General features: G+C 47.1%; 1 protein-coding gene across 1 annotated transcript; it reads left to right on the forward strand.

Annotated features, from left to right (window-relative positions):
* The first annotated feature begins 8,927 nt into the window (after positions 1-8,927).
* Positions 8,928-9,383, forward strand: LOC118636093 (ubiquitin-conjugating enzyme E2 2-like). Its single transcript, XM_036271145.1, has one exon. It carries the CDS (start codon positions 8,928-8,930, stop codon positions 9,381-9,383), a length of 456 nt encoding a protein of 151 aa, XP_036127038.1.
* Positions 9,384-22,668: the final 13,285 nt, after the last annotated feature.

The raw sequence follows: 22,668 nt of genomic DNA on the forward strand, positions 1-22,668 counted from the left end.
TCTTCCTACACCGCAGTGTGGAGGATGGGTTGGAGGGGGGCAAGGTGGGCAGCACAGACACTCATCAATACATTAATACATTATTTTCGTCTTGTGACACAGGATCAGATCCTGAACTGGAGCCGCCGCCCTGGGGATGGAGGGCAGATGGATGTGGAAAGTACTTTTCACAGGATGTGGTCAATGAATAAATGGAGGAATTCATGGGAACAATTTCCCTATAGAGACTTTACACGGGATTACATTGTCCTGATACCCACCCCAGTCAAAAAGGCTGGTGTTAATGGCACTTGACCTTGCGAAATAATTTTCAGGTCTCATCCCCTCGGGAAAAGAGCAGGTCAGGAGCTTCCCCCGACAGTGTTATCTATGCTCCCCACAGAAAGAACTAGCCCTGGTTCCCCTTTCTGATTTCCCTACAAATGTTCTGTGATTTCAAATGAAGATGTTAAAACTTGATACTCACCACAGTAACAAGGATAGCATGTGTGTTCACAAGCACACAATTCAATTCTTGTTTGGAGTCGCAAGCGATTTGGAAGCTTCTTTCAGTGAGTTAGACGTTTATGTCACAGTAGTCCAGGGCCCTCTCAGCCACCTGCGTTCTGCTCCTTAAAGTCCTGTCAAATCATTATTCTGCCTTCCTAAGTTGGTTGAATGAGTGCATTAAATAACCATCATTGAAGAATGTCCAGTGTACTATAAATGAAACTGTGGCCTAACATGTCTAATGTGATCTGTTACCAAAAATTCAGAAGGCATTTTTAATTATTACTTATTACATGAAAAAGAATTGATATGGCTTCAACCTATTTTGGCCTTCCATTCCCAAGCATAGGAGCAAGTGAACAGAGTTCAACGTGATTAAGTATCTCGATTAGAAATCCTCACGAATGAAAGACATTGTTCTGCAGTTGTGCTTGTTGTTGGAACCACTATTCCCCAAAATGATTGTTTTCATAAAGAAAAATAACCGCACTCCTTAGATAGGCTAGGCGGATCACTGGTTTTTCTTCCTTCCTCCTGCTTTCCCTGTCGTTTCCTGAAAAATTAAATCAGTTTTAGCTCCAGATGGGAACTTTGAAGGCTTTCATTCTTCACACGAAGTGAAGGGACACCAACGTTAGGAAAGTTACTTTAGAGGTGATGAGACGACGGCGCGACACTGGGTTTAGGCAGCAGGTCCCAGGAGCCCGTCCTCCCGCGGGGAGGCCCAGGGAGCACCGGGAGGGGAGGGCCGCGAGGTGCGGGGCTGCTCCCAGGGGCCCGCGTGCGCAGAGCGAGGAGCCCGATGACGGGGGCGGAACTCGGTGTGAAGTTCCAGGGTCAGAGGTGAGCGGCAGGTCCATCCGGGTGAGGGGTGCAGGGACCTGGGACCCGCCCGGCGGTTATTCCGGTAACTCGGCGGTGGCGGTGCCTGTGGTTCACCTTGCCCGGCAACAGCGCGAGCCCTGGTAAGCCGGGGGCCTGGTCCCCCCGACACCCCCAGTCCCACCCCAGTCCCCTCTACCCCGCTCCACTGTCCTCCATGGTGCCCCCCTCCATGCCCTTCAATTAGCCAACATGGTCCCTTCCGCCCTGTACCCCCTTCCATTCCACACAATGGTGCCCCCTTCCCGCCCTCCACCACGCTCCATTCCTCTTCATGGTCCTCCCTCCCCCACCGTCTCCTTGTCCTCTAAGTTCTCCACCCGCCCTTCACCCCTCCACACTCTGTTCCATTCCTTGGTCCCTCCCACCCTCCACCCCTTCCATTCCCCACCATGGTCTCCCCACTCCTCATGCCCCTGCATTAACCTGCACTGTACCCCCATTACCCAACCTGGTTCCTCCCGCCATCCACCCCTCCATTCCCCACCATGGTCTCTCCCACTGTCCATGCCCTCCATTAACCTCCACAGTACCTCCACTACCCAACCTGGTTCCTCCCGCCATCCACCCCCTCCATTCCCCACCATGGTCTCTCCCACTGTCCAGGCCCTCCATTAATGTCCACAGTACCTCCACTACCCAACCTGGTTCCTCCCGCCCTCCACCCCTCCATTCCCCACCATGGTCTCCCCACTGTCCAGGCCCTCCATTAACCTCCACAGTACCTCCACTACCCAACCTGGTTCCTCCCGCCATCCACCCCTCCATTCCCCACCATGGTCTCTCCCACTGTCCATGCCCTCCATTAACCTCCACAGTGCCTCCACTACCCAACCTGCATTAACCTCCACAGTGCCTCCATTACCCAACATGGTTCCTCCCACCCTCCACCCCTCCATTCCCCACCATGGTCTCTCCCACTGTCCATGCCTCTCCATTAATGTCCACAGTACCTCCACTACCCATCCTGGTTCCTCCCGCCCTCCACCCCTCCATTCCCCACCATGGTCTCTCCCACTGTCCATGCCCTCCATTAATGTCCACAGTACCTCCACTACCCAACCTGGTTCCTCCCGCCATCCACCCCTCCATTCCCCACCATGGTCTCTCCCACTGTCCATGCTCTCCATTAACCTCCACAGTGCCTCCACTACCCAACCTGGTTCCTCCCGCCATCCACCCCTCCATTCCCCACCACGGTCTCTCCCACTGTCCATGCCCTCCATTAATGTCCACAGTACCTCCACTACCCAACCTGGTTCCTCCCGCCATCCACCCCTCCATTCCCCACCATGGTCTCCCCACTGTCCATGCTCTCCATTAACCTCCACAGTGCCTCCACTACCCAACCTGGTTCCTCCCGCCATCCACCCCTCCATTCCCCACCATGGTCTCTCCCACTGTCCATGCTCTCCATTAACCTCCACAGTACCTCCACTACCCAACCTGGTTCCTCCCGCCATCCACCCTTCCATTCCCCACCATGGTCTCTCCCACTGTCCAGGCCCTCCATTAACCTCCACAGTGCCTCCACTACCCAACCTGGTTCCTCCCGCCATCCACCCCTCCATTCCCCACCATGGTCTCTCCCACTGTCCATGCCCTCCATTAACCTCCACAGTACCTCCACTACCCAACCTGGTTCCTCCCGCCCTCCACCCCTCCATTCCCCACCATGGTCTCTCCCACTGTCCATGCCCTCCATTAACCTCCACAGTACCTCCACTACCCAACCTGGTTCCTCCCGCCCTCCACCCCTCCATTCCCCACCATGGTCTCTCCCACTGTCCATGCCCTCCATTAACCTCCACAGTACCTCCACTACCCAACCTGGTTCCTCCCGCCCTCCACCCCTCCATTCCCCACCATGGTCTCTCCCACTGTCCATGCTCTCCATTAACCTCCACAGTACCTCCACTACCCAACCTGGTTCCTCCCGCCCTCCACCCCTCCATTCCCCACCATGGTCTCCCCACTGTCCAGGCCCTCCATTAACCTCCACAGTACCTCCACTACCCAACCTGGTTCCTCCCGCCATCCACCCCTCCATTCCCCACCATGGTCTCTCCCACTGTCCATGCCCTCCATTAACCTCCACAGTGCCTCCACTACCCAACCTGCATTAACCTCCACAGTGCCTCCATTACCCAACATGGTTCCTCCCACCCTCCACCCCTCCATTCCCCACCATGGTCTCTCCCACTGTCCATGCCTCTCCATTAATGTCCACAGTACCTCCACTACCCATCCTGGTTCCTCCCGCCCTCCACCCCTCCATTCCCCACCATGGTCTCTCCCACTGTCCATGCCCTCCATTAACCTCCACAGTACCTCCACTACCCAACCTGGTTCCTCCTGCCATCCACCCCCTCCATTCCCCACCATGGTCTCTCCCACTGTCCATGCCTCTCCATTAACCTCCACAGTACCTCCACTACCCAACCTGGTTCCTCCCGCCATCCACCCCCTCCATTCCCCACCATGGTCTCTCCCACTGTCCATGCCTCTCCATTAACCTCCACAGTGCCTCCACTACCCAACCTGGTTCCTCCCGCCATCCACCCCTCCATTCCCCACCATGGTCTCTCCCACTGTCCATGCTCTCCATTAACCTCCACAGTACCTCCACTACCCAACCTGGTTCCTCCCGCCCTCCACCCCTCCATTCCCCACCATGGTCTCTCCCACTGTCCATGCCCTCCATTAACCTCCACAGTACCTCCACTACCCAACCTGGTTCCTCCCGCCCTCCACCCCTCCATTCCCCACCATGGTCTCTCCCACTGTCCATGCTCTCCATTAACCTCCACAGTACCTCCACTACCCAACCTGGTTCCTCCCGCCCTCCACCCCTCCATTCCCCACCATGGTCTCTCCCACTGTCCATGCCCTCCATTAACCTCCACAGTACCTCCACTACCCAACCTGGTTCCTCCCGCCCTCCACCCCTCCATTCCCACCATGGTCTCTCCCACTGTCCATGCTCTCCATTAACCTCCACAGTACCTCCACTACCCAACCTGGTTCCTCCCGCCATCCACCCCTCCATTCCCCACCATGGTCTCCCCACTGTCCAGGCCCTCCATTAACCTCCACAGTACCTCCACTACCCAACCTGGTTCCTCCCGCCATCCACCCCTCCATTCCCCACCATGGTCTCTCCCACTGTCCATGCCCTCCATTAACCTCCACAGTGCCTCCACTACCCAACCTGCATTAACCTCCACAGTGCCTCCATTACCCAACATGGTTCCTCCCACCCTCCACCCCTCCATTCCCCACCATGGTCTCTCCCACTGTCCATGCCTCTCCATTAATGTCCACAGTACCTCCACTACCCATCCTGGTTCCTCCCGCCCTCCACCCCTCCATTCCCCACCATGGTCTCTCCCACTGTCCATGCCCTCCATTAACCTCCACAGTACCTCCACTACCCAACCTGGTTCCTCCTGCCATCCACCCCCTCCATTCCCCACCATGGTCTCTCCCACTGTCCATGCCTCTCCATTAACCTCCACAGTACCTCCACTACCCAACCTGGTTCCTCCCGCCATCCACCCCCTCCATTCCCCACCATGGTCTCTCCCACTGTCCATGCCTCTCCATTAACCTCCACAGTACCTCCACTACCCAACCTGGTTCCTCCCGCCATCCACCCTTCCATTCCCCACCATGGTCTCTCCCACTGTCCAGGCCCTCCATTAACCTCCACAGTGCCTCCACTACCCAACCTGGTTCCTCCCGCCATCCACCCCTCCATTCCCCACCATGGTCTCTCCCACTGTCCATGCTCTCCATTAACCTCCACAGTACCTCCACTACCCAACCTGGTTCCTCCCGCCATCCACCCCTCCATTCCCCACCATGGTCTCCCCACTGTCCATGCTCTCCATTAACCTCCACAGTACCTCCACTACCCAACCTGGTTCCTCCCGCCCTCCACCCCTCCATTCCCCACCATGGTCTCTCCCACTGTCCATGCCCTCCATTAACCTCCACAGTACCTCCACTACCCAACCTGGTTCCTCCCGCCCTCCACCCCTCCATTCCCCACCATGGTCTCTCCCACTGTCCATGCTCTCCATTAACCTCCACAGTACCTCCACTACCCAACCTGGTTCCTCCCGCCCTCCACCCCTCCATTCCCCACCATGGTCTCTCCCACTGTCCATGCTCTCCATTAACCTCCACAGTACCTCCACTACCCAACCTGGTTCCTCCCGCCCTCCACCCCTCCATTCCCCACCATGGTCTCCCCACTGTCCAGGCCCTCCATTAACCTCCACAGTACCTCCACTACCCAACCTGGTTCCTCCCGCCATCCACCCCTCCATTCCCCACCATGGTCTCTCCCACTGTCCATGCCCTCCATTAACCTCCACAGTGCCTCCACTACCCAACCTGCATTAACCTCCACAGTGCCTCCATTACCCAACATGGTTCCTCCCACCCTCCACCCCTCCATTCCCCACCATGGTCTCTCCCACTGTCCATGCCTCTCCATTAATGTCCACAGTACCTCCACTACCCATCCTGGTTCCTCCCGCCCTCCACCCCTCCATTCCCCACCATGGTCTCTCCCACTGTCCATGCCCTCCATTAACCTCCACAGTACCTCCACTACCCAACCTGGTTCCTCCTGCCATCCACCCCCTCCATTCCCCACCATGGTCTCTCCCACTGTCCATGCCTCTCCATTAACCTCCACAGTACCTCCACTACCCAACCTGGTTCCTCCCGCCATCCACCCCTCCATTCCCCACCATGGTCTCTCCCACTGTCCATGCCTCTCCATTAACCTCCACAGTGCCTCCACTACCCAACCTGGTTCCTCCCGCCATCCACCCCTCCATTCCCCACCATGGTCTCCCCACTGTCCATGCTCTCCATTAACCTCCACAGTACCTCCACTACCCAACCTGGTTCCTCCCGCCCTCCACCCCTCCATTCCCCACCATGGTCTCTCCCACTGTCCATGCCCTCCATTAACCTCCACAGTACCTCCACTACCCAACCTGGTTCCTCCCGCCCTCCACCCCTCCATTCCCCACCATGGTCTCTCCCACTGTCCATGCCCTCCATTAACCTCCACAGTACCTCCACTACCCAACCTGGTTCCTCCCGCCCTCCACCCCTCCATTCCCCACCATGGTCTCTCCCACTGTCCATGCTCTCCATTAACCTCCACAGTACCTCCACTACCCAACCTGGTTCCTCCCGCCCTCCACCCCTCCATTCCCCACCATGGTCTCCCCACTGTCCAGGCCCTCCATTAACCTCCACAGTACCTCCACTACCCAACCTGGTTCCTCCCGCCATCCACCCCTCCATTCCCCACCATGGTCTCTCCCACTGTCCATGCCCTCCATTAACCTCCACAGTGCCTCCACTACCCAACCTGCATTAACCTCCACAGTGCCTCCATTACCCAACATGGTTCCTCCCACCCTCCACCCCTCCATTCCCCACCATGGTCTCTCCCACTGTCCATGCCTCTCCATTAATGTCCACAGTACCTCCACTACCCATCCTGGTTCCTCCCGCCCTCCACCCTCCATTCCCCACCATGGTCTCTCCCACTGTCCATGCCCTCCATTAACCTCCACAGTACCTCCACTACCCAACCTGGTTCCTCCTGCCATCCACCCCCTCCATTCCCCACCATGGTCTCTCCCACTGTCCATGCCTCTCCATTAACCTCCACAGTACCTCCACTACCCAACCTGGTTCCTCCCGCCATCCACCCCCTCCATTCCCCACCATGGTCTCTCCCACTGTCCATGCCTCTCCATTAACCTCCACAGTACCTCCACTACCCAACCTGGTTCCTCCCGCCATCCACCCTTCCATTCCCCACCATGGTCTCTCCCACTGTCCAGGCCCTCCATTAACCTCCACAGTGCCTCCACTACCCAACCTGGTTCCTCCCGCCATCCACCCCTCCATTCCCCACCATGGTCTCTCCCACTGTCCATGCTCTCCATTAACCTCCACAGTGCCTCCACTACCCAACCTGGTTCCTCCCGCCATCCACCCCTCCATTCCCCACCATGGTCTCCCCACTGTCCATGCTCTCCATTAACCTCCACAGTGCCTCCACTACCCAACATGGTACCTCCCGCCATCCACCCCTCCATTCCCCACCATGGTCTCTCCCACTGTCCATGTCTCTCCATTAACCTCCACAGTACCTCCACTACCCAACCTGGTTCCTCCCGCCATCCAACCCTCCATTCCTCACCATGGTCTCTCCCACTGTCCAGGCCCTCCATTAATGTCCACAGTACCTCCACTACCCAACCTGGTTCCTCCCGCCATCCACCCCTCCATTCCCCACCATGGTCTCTCCCACTGTCCATGTCTCTCCATTAATGTCCACAGTAACTCCACTACCCAACCTGGTTCCTCCCGCCCTCCACCCCCTCCATTCCCCACCATGGTCTCTCCCACTGTCCATGCTCTCCATTAATGTCCACAGTACCTCCACTACCCAACCTGGTTCCTCCCGCCATCCACCCCTCCATTCCCCACCATGGTCTCTCCCACTGTCCATGCCCTCCATTAACCTCCACAGTACCTCCACTACCCAACCTGGTTCCTCCCACCCTCCACCCCCTTTACCCCTCCATTCCCCACCATGGTCTCGCCCACTGTCCATGCCCTCCATTAACCTCCACCGTGCCTCCATTACCCAACATGGTTTCTCCCGCCATCCACCCCTCCATTCCCCACCATGGTCTCTCCCACTGTCCATGCCCTCCATTAACCTCCACAGTACCTCTGTTACCCAACATGGTTCCTTCCTTTGCCACCATCTTCCATTACCCATCCTGATGACTTCCACCTTGCGTTATCCTCCATCATCCACCAGGATACCTCCCATCTGCCATCCTCCATCATCCACTATGATGCCCCCGTCCGCCATCTTGCATTGTCGGCCATGATGCCCCCGTCCGCCATCTTCCATTATCTCCCATGATCCCTCCCGTTCTCCACCATCTTGTTTCACCCTCCATGGTCTTTCCCGCCACCGGTCCCTCCCTCAGCTGCCCCCTCTTTCCCGCCGCCCCCTCACCTAGCCCACCCCCTGACCTAGCAGCCAGTCCTCCCCTTACCTGGCGTGTCATCAGCTGGACCCTGTGACCTCACAGAGCAGATCCCCTGGCGCCAGGCTTCCCGGTGTGGACGGCAGGGACAGCGGCAGGAGCGGGCGCGCGAAGCAGCGGAGTCTCCAGGTGAGGACCGATGAGAGGGGGTGGCGGCTGCTGGGGAGAGAGGGGGCGGAGCCAGGGGCGTGCAAGACACAGGTGGACGGGAGCCATCCGTCCCGCCGGTCCCTTCATTCCTTCCACACCCTCCCCCACCTCGGGCCCTGTCCCCGTCCCCGGCCCTGCCTCCGTCACCTTCCCTGCCCCCCGTCCCCGGCCCTGCCCCCATCACCCCTGACCCCTCCATCCCACCCGACCTGACCCACCTGTCCCCTGACCTGGAGGGTGGCGTCCCTGACCTGACCGGGTCCGCACTTTCTGTCTCAGGACCTCGGACAAGGGTCGGCCATGGCGCAGTCTCGGGCCGTGAGACGCCTGCTGAAGGAGTTCCTCGACCTTTCTCGACACCCCCCCGAGCTGTGCTCCGCGGGGCCCCTGGAGGACGACATCCTCACGTGGCAGGGGGTGGTCATAGGGCCCCAGGGCAGCCCCTACGAGGGCGGCATCTTCAGCCTAGAGATTGTGTTTCCAGCTACTTACCCCCTGAACCCGCCGCAGGTCCAGTTCAGCACCCCCATCTACCACCCGAACGTAAGTGAGAGTGGGTGCATCGGGCTGGACCTGCTGACCTCCAGGTGGGCGCCCACGTGCACCATCTCCCAGGTGCTGCTGGCCATCGGCGCCCTGCTGGCGGACCCCAGCCCGCACGACATCCTCGATCCCGAGATTGCGAACGTGTTCCTGACGGACAGGCCCGCGTTCGACCTCCGGGCCCGCAAGTGGACCGAGGAGTACGCCATGTAATCCCCAATAGAGGTGGGCCGTGTGGCCCCAATAATGTTCTCTGTGATCCCCAATAAAGATGTGCTCTGGGATCTCATGAAGGTGTGCTCTGTGATCCCCAGTAAAGGTGTGCCGTGGGATCCCCAGTAAAGGTGTGCCGTGGGATCCCCAGTAAAGGTGTGCATCCCTTACACAGCGCTTCGACTGGGCTCTGAGAAGCACCTGTCCCATGGGTCTGGGCACGTTGTACACCTGACACAGCAGGGTGTGCATGCAGGGGGTGGGGGGCCCTGGAGGTGGGGAGGGCATAGTGGTGGGGAGCACGAAGGTAGGGGACCCACGAGGTTGGGGGGCCCGGGAGGTGGGGCAAGGTTGGGGGAGGAGGGGTGTGAGACAGACCAGCGTTGATCCCCATTGGACCGAAAGCTTTCTCTGCTGATTGAGGAGGGACAGCAAGACCAGGGGGTGGAGTCTTCAGGACGAGGGGGCCGCCCCGCAAGTCAGTGGGATGACTGTCAGCGAGGATCCTTAGAGCTGACCACGGGGAGGACACACTGGGTGAAGACCACAGAGCTGACTAGGCATCGCTTCTATGCGGAAGAACCTGGGTCTTGGTTCTTGTTTCTGACCTAGATCAGTAGGAACCCGTATCATCTACACCGAGATCTAAATTTAATGGAACAAAAATGAAGTGGACTAGGGGTTGGTACAAAATAAAGGGATGTGTTTTGCTCCCAGATGTCTCCACCTCCCACACCTTCAGTCCCCACCTTTGACCACTCTGCCTGTCCCCCACTCTGGGGTGTACCCCACTTCTCAGGACACGTCTACTTCGACATAAGGACATTCAACCCCAGAGAATTTTATAAAAACGTATTTGAGCCAAACAGACGATACGCCTGGAAGCAAGATCTCAGCAGACTGATAAAAGTGCTTCTCATAATGACAGTCTGCAGCTCCTTTTACATATTTTAAATTCAGGAGAAAACACAGGGAAGATTACAGGAAGGTGGGAGAAAGCAAGGGGGGAGTGGAGACAGGACAGTTACCAAACTGTGGGCTCTCCTGAGGGTGGTTCCCACATTTCAACGGTGTGTTAACCCAGATGCACAGGAACAATGGACAGGCCTTGCTTAAGGTAGACACAAACCTGTTTTGTTTTTGTTTTTGTTTTAATTATTGATTTTAAGCAAGGAAGGAAGGGAGAAGGAGAGAAAGAAAGAAACATCAGTGTGACAGAGAAACATCAATATAGTGCCTCCGGTATGCATTCCAGCCTGGGACTGAACTAGCAACCTGGTCATGTGCCCTCACCGGGAATGGAACTGGTGACCTTTGGGTGCCCTGAATGATACTCAACCAACTGAGTCACAATGCTCAGGGCAACATAATCTTTTACTAAAAAGGTTATATGTCTGGGGTGTGATAGCCAAACAGGACCTGCCCAGGAAGGAATTTATGACCAGGTCACCCTGGGAGGTTATTTTCCATAGAACCCCTTTTTGCATCCACACCTACCAACTCTAATTTGTCTTATTATCTCAAGAGCTCTGTGGGGTCTGTGATTTCACCCAGCTTTCAAGCCCACATGGGAGCCGGTCACAGTGTCGTGGAGGCTGCTGACTGACACAGACGCTGGTGTACACACAACGTCTGTACACAAGGGCCCAGCAGGCAGCATGAGTTTCCCTGACCCCAAGACCAGACCCAAGGGGGACATGGGGAGTGGGCCGTGGGTGCACACACCGTGGGTTCATATCACAGCTCAGCGACCACAGGCACAGGAACTCCCCAATCCCTGAAGAAGCCAGCAAACCTGACCAACCTTTCCCAGAGAGAGATGTTATCTTGAACCTGCTCAGGAAACAAATCCGCCACCTGCCCTGGAGGGAGCTCTGTCTTCCAAGGCTGTTGGCTACACAGATGCCCTGGACACTGAGAGTCCTGGACACCTGCCATCACATGACGTGTAGAAACATCACGGAGAACGTCACCCTGATAGTCCTAACTGCTGGGATCTGTCTGGTTGTAAAGGTTAAAATCAATTTCATGGAAATACTGTGCGCAATGGAAAAAATCCAATTTTCCCTTTAGAACCTGTGCATTCAGGAATGTCTAATCAGTGTAATAAGCAGATTATGACCATCAGTATTTTCTGAAAAGTTTTATAATCTACTACTTTTAAGGGGTGGAAAGAGATTATAATTATTAGTGAAAACAAAAATATCAGTGGCTTATGATTTTTTAAGCATTCATCAAAATAACTCTTTATATAGAAAACTTTTGTTTCTGCACCAAAGGTACTAACCCCTCAAATATAAAATTTCCTTTTACCTCTGCATTTAGGCAGTGCTGCCAAATAGAATTGTCTATGTCTGTACTTTAAGTAGTGTAGTTAACTTTAAATTAAATAGTCAGTAAACTGATGCCATTTAAATAGCCAGGAGGGGAGGACTTCCGGTCAAGATGGCAGCATAGGTAACTACATCCACATGAAAGTTACAACTAAACTACAGAACAACCATCATTCAAAACCGCCTAACATCAAGCTGAATGGCAGTCCTACAACTACGGAATTAAAGAAGCAGCCACATCGAGACTGGTAGAGGGGCGGAGGCAGTCGGGCTGATCCCACACCCACGTGTGGCGGATAAAAATCAGGAGGACACCTCAGCTGGGAGGGTCCTTCCTGAGGACTGAGGGGTCCCCGTTCCACACCAGGCGCCCCGCTCAGAGTTCCAGTGCCAGGAAGAGAATTCCCAGTACTTCTGGCTGGAAAAACCAGCAGGAACTGAGGCTCAGGGAGGCTGAGGCGGCTGGAGCCCCAGGCAGCTCCTCTTAAAGGGCCCGCGCACGGACTTATCGGACTCACTCCCTCTAAGCTTGGAGGGGAGTCAGCTTGAGGGGCGCCAGAGACATACAGGGAAGAACTGAGCTGTTTGGCATTGGGTTGAGTGCTGGAGAGAAGGCTTTCTCCGGGACAAACTTACTGTCAGAGGCCTTTGTTCCTTTGGTGAAGCCTTCCCTGGGGCAGCAGACAGCCGCCAAATCTGGGACTCCAGCAACCTGGCTCACACTGGTTGCCCCACCCTGGTGATACCCTGAGGCCCCGCCACACCCAACTTTCAGGCCCACCCAAGCCGTTGCCAGTTGCTTAACCATAGGAGTGACCTGTCTTGGATCCTGCTTCAGGTTTTCTTATATTCTATCAAACAAGCAGCATCTGGTCTCGGCGAGCCCCATACCTCTCCTTAAGTAATATATAGAATCAACCACAGGGAGGCAGCCAAAATGAGGACACAAAGAAACAGGTCCCAAATGAAAGAACAGAACAAAACCCCAGAAAAAGAACTAAGCGAAATGGGGATAAGCAACCTAATAGATGCCGAGTTCAAAATACTGCTTATAAGAATGCTCAATGAACATAGTGAGAACCTCAGCGAACTTAGTGAGGGCCTCAAGAGCATAAAAAAGGACCAGTCAGAAATGAAGGAGGCACTAACTGAAATAAAGAATAATTCACACAGGTTCAATAGTAGAGTACGTAAAGCCAAGAAGCAAGCCATCGATTTGGAATCTAAGGAAGCAAAAAAACACCCAATCAGAAGAGCAAAAAGAAAAAAGAAGCCAAAAAAATGAGGAGAGTGTAAGGAGCCTCTGGGACAACTTCAAGCGTGCCAACATTCGCATCTTGGGGGTGCCAGAAGGAGAAGAGCGAGAACAAGAAATTGAAAGCCTGTTTGAAACAATAATGGCAGAAAACTTTCCTAACTTGGTGAAGGAAACAGACATACAAGTCCAGGAAGCACAGAGAGTCTCAAACAAGATGAACCCCAAGAGGCCCACATCAAGACACATCATCATCAAAATACAAAAGGTTCAAGACAAAGAGAGAATCTTAAAAGCAGCAAGAGAAAAGCAGTTAGTTACCTACAAGGGAGTTCCTATAAGACTGTCAGCTGATTTCTCAAAAGAAACTTTGCAGGCCAGAAGGGAGTGGCAAGAAATATTCAGAGTGATGAAAAACAAGAACCTACAACCAAGATTACTCTATCCTGCAAAACTGTCATTTAGAATCGATGGCCATATAAAGAGTTTCCCAGACAAGAAAAAGTTAAAGCAGTTCATCACCACCAAACCGTTATTATATGAAATGATGAAGGGTCTTTTTGAAAAAAAAAAGATAAAATATATGAACAAACAAAATGGTAATAAATACATATCTATCGACAATTGAATCTACAAACAAAATGAACAGGCAGAACAGTAACATTCTCATAGATACAGAGAACATTTTGTTGGTTGCCAGATGGGAGAGGGGTTGGGGGAATGGGTGAAAAAGGTGAAGGGCTTAAGTACAAATTGGTTGCTACACTGACAAACCTCAAAGGGAAGGGGGTTAGGGGGTGGGAAGAAATAAACCAAAGGACCTATATGCATAAACAGTGGACACAGACAACAGTATAGGAAAAGGCTGGAGGGAGGTGGGAGGGGGTGGGAGTGGGGAGGAGGGGGTGAATGGGGGAAATATGAAGAACATCGGTAATACATTCAACAATAAAGCTAAGTTTTAAAAAAAAAAGATTTTACACATAACACTAAAAAAAAAAAAAAAAAAATAGCCACGAGGGGCAGTGGCTCTAGTATCATAAAATAGAACGTAAGGTAAGACATACGTATGTCTCCTTTTGCTGTAACCCAGGGACTCAATACCATGGCTGATGATGTTCCAGAACTGGGATGATTCACCACAGGACCTGCCAGGACTGAGCTGAGACCGAAGAAGCAGAGAGAATGTGGAGAGAAGACAGTGGGAGAGTCCTACTAGATTCGCTACTGGACAAGCAACTGAGGATTTTGGCAACATGGGAATATATTTTCATTTTCTTTTTTTCTCTAATGACTGATTTGGTGTTTTATAATCAAAGTCAATGTGGCAAAAGCATCGTTTTAAAGCAAAAACTTGTGTTCTAACCCAGGCTCCACCAGTAACTAGTTGTGTGACCCTGAACAGATTACTTAATCCCTATAAGCCTTAGTTTCATCAGGTTGTAAACAAAAGTATTATCTATAATACTTCCTACAGTTTTATAAATAAAATGATATGTAAAGGACACCTAATCTGTACCACTGAATATATATATTTAATAATGGGAGTTATCTTAATTATTTCTCTTCATTATATATATTCTTTTCAGATACACTTCTGCTGGGCTGCCTGCAATATGGTTTGACTGGGAAAATCCATATTTCTAGTATCTCTAGGATTTCTGGGGGAGAAGGCAGGGACTGTGAGTATATGTGAATTAAATCAACTTGGGAATTCATGAAAGGGTACATTGACCAGGACGACACACAAAGTATTGTGCCCCCACCGAAGATTTCTTTAGGAAGACATACAAACTTCTGAGTACAAGAAGATCAATTTGAAGGCTGGTTAAAAAATGCATATTTCTGGGTCCCACCTCCAGAAGAGCCCAGGAATCTGCTTTTACAATCATCAAAAATTATTTTTAAGCAAGTTGACAATGAGCCCACCTTGATAAACAGTGGATTTCATTGCACAGCTCATTCAGTGAAAAAAAAAAGAACAACTAAAATTAACCAACTAAAGAAGAGGGAAAAGAAAATGAAAGAAAAAAAAAAAAAAAAGCAGAAGAGAACATCCGAGAGTTATGGGTCAGTATCAAACAACCAAACTATAGTAGGCAGACTTGTGGTTCCTCAAAGATGTTCACATCGGAATCCCCAGAACCTGTGAATATATAACCTTAAATGGCAAAGGAGATTTTGCAGATGTAATTAAGTTAAGAAACTTGAGGAGGGCAATGTATCTTGGATTATCTGGGTAGACCCATTCTGATCACATAGATCCTTAAAATTGGAGAATCTTTCCCAGCCTTACCAGAGTGAGAGGAAGATGTGACTAAAGAGGAATGAGCAGAGAGATGCAACATTTTAAATTCTGAACATAGAAAAAGAGTCCAGCTGGTGTGCCTCAGTGGTTGAGTGTTGACCCATGCACCAAGAGGGCGCCGGTTCGATTTCCAGTCAGGACACATGCCCAGGTGGTGGGCCTGATTCCCAGTGGGGTCATGCAGGAGGCGGCCAATCGATGTTCTCTCTCATTGATGTTTCTATCTCTTTCTTCCTTCCTTTCTCTAAAATTGGAAAAAGGGAAAAATATTTTTAAAAATATATTAGAAGGGGCCACTAGCCAAAGAATGTAGGTGGCCTCTAGAAGCTGGAAAAAGCAAGGAAAATATTCTTCCTGAGAATCTCCAGGTAAGAATGAAGCTCTGTTGATAGCTTTATTTCAGACCAGTGATGCCAATATTAGACTTCTGAAATACAGAAATTTAGTTTAAAGAAAGGAAAAAATTAGGAAGTGGCAATTGTTAAGATTTTCTAATGTTGAGTCAGATATCTATGGAATAGCCAAAGATGACTTGTATATTAGTATGTAATCCTGGAACTCTATTTTATAAATTCTGTAACCTGTATATAAATCTGGAGCATATGAGAGAAGTAGGCAGATAAATGAATCCACAAAAAAAAAGTAGTTGAAGCAATGCTAGTGTATGTAAACACCCAAGAAGCAGGTCAGGTCAGAAATTCCAATGCAGGGAATATGAAAAAGAACTCAGGTTGAATCAGACATGCTGTCTTAGAAGGTCTAAAAGTATCCAGTTAATAGAAAAATTTACTCAATTTAGTTTAACTTGAATCCAAATAGCTTATCTAGTATGATCAATTAGACTTAACAAAATTTTTCACTTTATTCTTGCATATACAATACCAAATTATAAATGTATTTCTAAATACAACTATATGAAAAGTCACTGTAAAATAGTGATAAATAGTTAATATTTTACTGTCAGATAGACATATTGAAATTCCAGTTTGTCTGCCATTAATTGAATATCTTTTGGCAGGCAATTTTCCTAAGTTCACTGAGTTTCAGTTTCTTGATATCTCTACTCAATAAAGTTATTTTAAAAGTTAAATGAGGTTTGGACAGCTACATGCAAAAGAATGAAACTAGACCGTCAACTTACACCATACACAAGAATAAACTCAAAATGGATAAAAAACTTAAACGTGATTCATGAATTCATAAAAATCCTAGAAGAAAATGTAGGCATCAAAATTTCAGACATACGCAGCAGAATTTTCACAGATACATGACCTAAGGCAAAAGAAACTAAGGAGGAATGAATACATGGGACTACATCAAACTAAAAAGCTTCTGCACAGCAAAAGAAACAATCACCAAAATGGAAAGGCAACCCACTCTATGGGAGAGCATAATTGCCAATGATACATCAGATAAGGGGTTCATTTCCAATATATATAGTGTGCTCATACAGCTCAAAAAAAAAAAAAAAAAAAAAAAGGAAGACAAAGAACCCAATTAAAAAATGGGCAGAGGAACTAATAGACACCTCTCCAAACACGACATACAAATGGCCAAGAGACATATGAAGAAATGCTCAACATCACTAATCAGAGAGATGCAAATTAAAACAACAATGAGGTATCACCTCACACCTGTCAGAATGGCCGCCATCAACCAATCATCAAACAACAAGTGTTGGTGAGAGTGTGGAGAAAAGGGGACTCTAGTACACTGCTGGTGGGAATGCAGACTGGTGCAGCCACTATGGAAAACAATATGGTGTTACCTCAAAAAATTAAAAATTGCACTTCCATTTGACCCAGTGATCCTACTTCTAGGAATATACCCTAAGAAGCCTGAAACACCAATCAGAAAGTATATATGTACCCCCATGTTCATAGCAGCACTATTTACAATAGCTGAGATCTGGAAACAGCCCAAGTGTCCATCAGTAGACAAATGAATAAAAAAGCAGTGGTACATGTACACAATGGAGTACTATGCAGGTATAAGAAAGAAAGATCTCTTATCCTTTGAGACGATATGTAGGAACCTGGAAAGTATTATCCTAAGCAAAACAAGCCAAGTAGAAAAAGACAAATACCACATGATCTCACTTATTTATAGAATATAATGAACATAATAGTCTGAGGAATGGGGTGGTCCCAGAGACGTGGAAGTGGGAGTACAGACTGACAATTCCCAGGAGAGGGGGTGGGGGAGAGAGATAAACCACAGAAATTATATGCATGTGTACATGAACATTGGACATGGACAACAATGCTGGGGACAGGGCGGGGAGGGAGGGGAAGGGGGGAATCAGTGGGGAAAAATGGAGAAACATCTGTAACAAAAATAAATTAATTAATTTAAAAAAAGTTAAATGAGGTAATCCATGGAAAATATTTAGAACTGTCTTGGACATAATAAAGACCCCCAAAATACTGGTTCTATGCTTATCATTATTAATATGGTATATAACTGACATTTCTTTTCATGTGTAGTTTATCTAAAATATATGCTCCTATGTGAAAAATAGAAAATATATAGGGCATGTCTATTATGTGTTGGAAATTGGTTTCTATTAGGCAATAATATTTACCTAAATGAACTAAATATTATCTCAAATAACATTATGGTTAGGGCAGCCAGATCAAAGACAAGATATATAACATGTGGAGAGGAAAACACATACCAAGATTCAAGGCATATTACTGACATAAAGGTCAACACTTCATGTTTATGAAGAATTTGATTTTACAGTGTGTGTATCCATTTAACTTGATCAACACCAACAGCCAATTCCGATATATCAAGATTTTTAAAAATTGACATGGGGCCAAATTATATTTTCAGTTGTCTACATTGATCAGAAAACTGGAAAAAAATCCAGGGCCTTCATGAATACATAGAATATTTTGAAAATAAGAATTTTAACAATTGGAGTTTTTAGAAGACAATTGTCCTATGCCCAAAATTATCAGTATGGGTAGTGCTCTGGAGCAATATGAGTAATGTAAATCAGCAAAATCCATCTCATTCATCTCTGTATTCCTCACAGGATCTGTCAGTTTAAATACTGACAGATACAGTAAAGAATTCCAAAAATATACATTAAATTGAATTCATTTTAAAATTTAAAGGGTTCCTAGGCTCTCCTAGGGACATGTTAGTAAATAGTAAATATGTGCCTTAATACAAAAAAATATTAATTGCTTTGGGATGTTATAGTATTCATTGTTATAAGAAAATTTTATATTTAAGTCAAAAAAACATTCTCTATTAACATAAAGATAAGCTTAGATATTCTCTACCTTCTTTTATATTCTTTTTTTTTTTTTTTTAATCCTCACCCGAGGACATTTTTCCATTTTTTGTTCAGATAGAGCAGGAGGGAGAGAGAGGAAGAGAGAGAGAGAGAAACATCGATGTGAAGGGACACATCGAGTGGCTGCCACCCGCACGACCAACCAGGGCCGGGGACTAACTGCAACCGAGGTACGTGCCCTTAGCGGGAACCGAACCCGGGTCTCTCTGTACCGCAGGTCGACGCTCCAACCGCTGAGCCAAACCAGCCAGGGCACCTTCTTTTATATTCTTGAGAGTCTAGGATCTATTTTAATACATTATATTCTCTCTATATATATAAACACAATGGGACAAAAATATTTTTCTTCATGGCTCCTACCTTTATTTCTACTAACATGTTTATTTATTTATTTTTTTCTACTAACAGGTTTAAAGTCCACATTTAAACAAACAAAATAAGAACATTCCCTGTGTTATTTTAACAACTGTGTGACAGGCTGCACATTTCACATCTTTTTATATATTTTGCCAAAATGCTTAAAGAAATTTAAATATTTATGGCATATCCTTAGGACAAATTATAGTAAAAACGATTTTGTTACATCTATAATGCTATAATACATATTACTCTTTTCATTGATAATTATATATAAACTCAGTATTAAGTAAAATCTATCCTTTATATTAATCTATCATATAGTACAGGGCAACAATCATCTGAATTCAGTAAATGTCAGTTAACTCCCTGTGTAGTTAAAGCTTTCTATTCAAGTTAATTAATATGCAAATTTAGTTGGCTTTTACTAATTCTCACTAATGACTGGGAAACCTATTAAAAATGACCAGATGTTGATAAATGATTATGTGAATAAATATTGTACAGATAAAATTGTCAATGTTCTTGCCATTGTATTAAAATATGAAGACATAGAAGTACTTTTTTAAAAGTCAAGGGCACTGCAAAGTTATTATATAAAAAGAAAAAAAATCAATGAGCTATTGAGTACCTATGTCATTTCCAAGCGTGAAGATGAAAGGTATGAGACACAAGTCATTGATAAGGACATTATACTCTAACTGGGTAGAGTGTGTGGAAACAGACAACATCTTAAGCAAAATTTTTTGACAAGCTGATGGAAATATGTAAGAGAAGATTATGATTGTTTTAATTAATAAGGGGAATAAAGTAATTATTAAGGATCTGAGACAATGGAAACCTATTAATGGAGGAAATTAGGTTTGAGTTGAGTCATGAGTTCTCTTAGATGCTTTCCCCATACTCTGCCCTGTTGTGCAGGACTCATTCTGTTTTAACTTGATACTTTGTTTAGCCTTTCTAGACTACTATGATAAAACCATATTGTATATAACACCCTTCTGAATTCAGGACTTTCCTGAAAAGTTAGAAGTCTCCTAAGTTTTTGTCTGAGAAATCAAGGTAGCAACACTGATGTTCTCCAGAACTTTTGATATGTGTGTGTTGGGGGTTTGGGGGTCAGACAACACATGTCAGGATGTTATCCTCTTTCTATTTCTCTTTCTTCTAGTGACCTGTCCATTCCACCCCTTCTTTTTTTTTTTTTTGATACAAAATGTTAGCAGTTTATTTAAACCATGAAAATATCAGAATAATTAAGTTTTAAAGAATGTTAATTTATTGACTAAAAAGAATGTGAAATTATGTCGACATTTTTGTGCAAAGTTCTACATTTTTTAAAAAACTTTATTTTTATTGTTTACATGACTACAGATGTCCCATTTCCCACCCCCTTTTGCCCCTTCTTAGTCTGTAGTTCATTAAAAAATTTCTATGATAACATCCAGCATACCACATGTTCCCTGTCTTATATTCGCGGTAAAATCTGAACAGCGTGGCTCTATGTAACTTTTAGATGCATTTCTGTTGTAAGTTTGCAACCTCTAGTACATATTTCCTTATACTTTTTGTTAAGTCAATTAGTACAATTCCTTCTGAGGTATCTGGTATATGTCTTATATTTGTGTTTTGCTATGAGAAGGTATTTACATTCCCTCAGGAATCCTGGCATTTTATAGGGAAAATCAATGTGATGTTGAATATCATATTCTGTACTTCATAGCTTATGAAAAAATACCCCACCCCCATATACATACAGACTATCAAACCTCTCTAAATCATCAACTTATTGCCAATTCTCATTGTACAAACCCAAAGAAGAAGTATAGAAAATTATTCAGTTTTATTCTGTACCATGTGCATATTTGAGGAAATGTTAGTCAAACTGGAAATTTATACAATTGCATCTTAGAGCATGTTCTCAAATCTTGAGAAAACATTATCTGAGGCATTGCTAGGGATAAGGTTCTCACTAGATCCTCAATACATTTTTACTGCCAGTTAAACAACAAATATACCATTTAGATAATGTATTTCAGTACTTTAAGTCAAGATAACATTTTATATGTACTGCTTTGATAGTTTTGTGTACTGGTTTGTATTAGCTTGCAGATTTGGACACTAAAAAAAGAAAAACACTTTCTATGTTGAGAGCATTATAGTTTTCTATGGTTTCTTCAAGTAGCCTCACTGATAAAGAACAATCATACAGTGTTTAACAAAGATGCTAATTAATGAGCTGCTCCATTACACCGAAGTGGGAGGGGTTCAACTCTTCCTGGCTTTCACTTAGCAGTACTTTCAGAGTGGTCTTTAGGGGAGACAAAGTATAATTAGCCTTTAAACCAAGCTGGGATATTTCTTTTTGAGTACAATTTAATCACTAGAAACCATCCCAATTAAGCAGAATTACCATCCCAATTAAGCAACAATCTTTGTTGTTAATTAGTATTAATTCAGTAACTTGGGAAATGTCCCATGTAAGTGGACTTCTTAATCAAGTCTCAGTTAGATTGATTGTATTATATTAGAAATGATGATCAAATCTCTGCATTATTTACCAATTATAAATTAATAACTGATATATTTGGGGGAACTGATATATATATATATATACACATATATATATATATACATATATATGTATATGTGTGTGTGTGTGTATATATATATCTCAGTTTCTCTTCAAAATGGTATACTCATTTGTCGTTTTAAAAAATATTATATTCAGAATTATATATATTCAGAATTTTCTACATTGCCACACACATTTATGTGCTAGGAAGGTGGTATACCAGAAGGCATGGAAGCTCTGTGCCAAACTACATACCTTGCCCTGTACATATCTTATGTTTGATTGATACTTTCATGATAAACTGGTAAGCATAGATAGTGTTTCCTTGAGTTCTGTAAGACTTTCTGGTGAATTATCAAACTTGAGGAGGGGTTGTGGGGACTCCTGCATAAATAGCCCGTCAGCCAAAGATGTAGGTAGGTGGCCCTTAGGTCTTGCAACTGGCCTATGAAGTGTTAGATATCTTGTGGGACTGAACCCTTAACCTGCAGGTTTTTGTTAACTATGGGTAGTTGCCTTCAAAGAACCAAGTAGCCGTAGCCACCACTGTCACCCATAGGACCTCTGGAGTCTTGGCCACAGAAGGCCTACTCAGTTGAATTGACATTGATCACAGCTAATTCAGAGACTATGACATTTTGACCTCCCAGGAATCAAATATGCTGCACCCCACCCATCTGACACCTTTGTAGCTATCTTCAGGGGAAAGTCTTCCCCCCATGAAGCTAATCTGAAAAGTCTGAAAGATATTACTGCTCCCTCAAATACACAGTTATGAATGCAAAGCCAACAGAAATATGAAAAAGCAAGGAAACATGACAATACCAAATAAAACAATAAATTTTCAGTAACTGGCCTCAAAGAATGGATATCTGTGTGTTACCCAAAAAAGAATTCAAAATAATTATTTTAAGGATGCTCAGTGAGATTCAAGGTTGCAGGCCAGGAGAGAGTAGGATGATATATTTAAAGTGGTAAAACAAACAAACAGTAACAAAAACAAAAAACCCTCTAAACCAAGAATATTTTATACCATGAAGATTTCTTTCAGGTAAAGACCTCCCAGACAAACAAAAGCTGACTTGCCTTCAAAGAAATGTTAAGGGAATAAAAGGATGTCAATTCACTGGTAAAGGTAAATACACAG

This window comes from Molossus molossus, unplaced genomic scaffold, assembly GCF_014108415.1.
Source record: "Molossus molossus isolate mMolMol1 unplaced genomic scaffold, mMolMol1.p scaffold_m16_p_2, whole genome shotgun sequence".
Classification (NCBI taxonomy): domain Eukaryota; kingdom Metazoa; phylum Chordata; class Mammalia; order Chiroptera; family Molossidae; genus Molossus; species Molossus molossus.

Coding starts and splice junctions, on each gene's coding strand:
- LOC118636093 (XM_036271145.1), top strand. CDS start 8,928: ATGGCGCAGTCTCGGGCCGTGAGACGCCTGCTGAAGGAGTTCCTCGAC.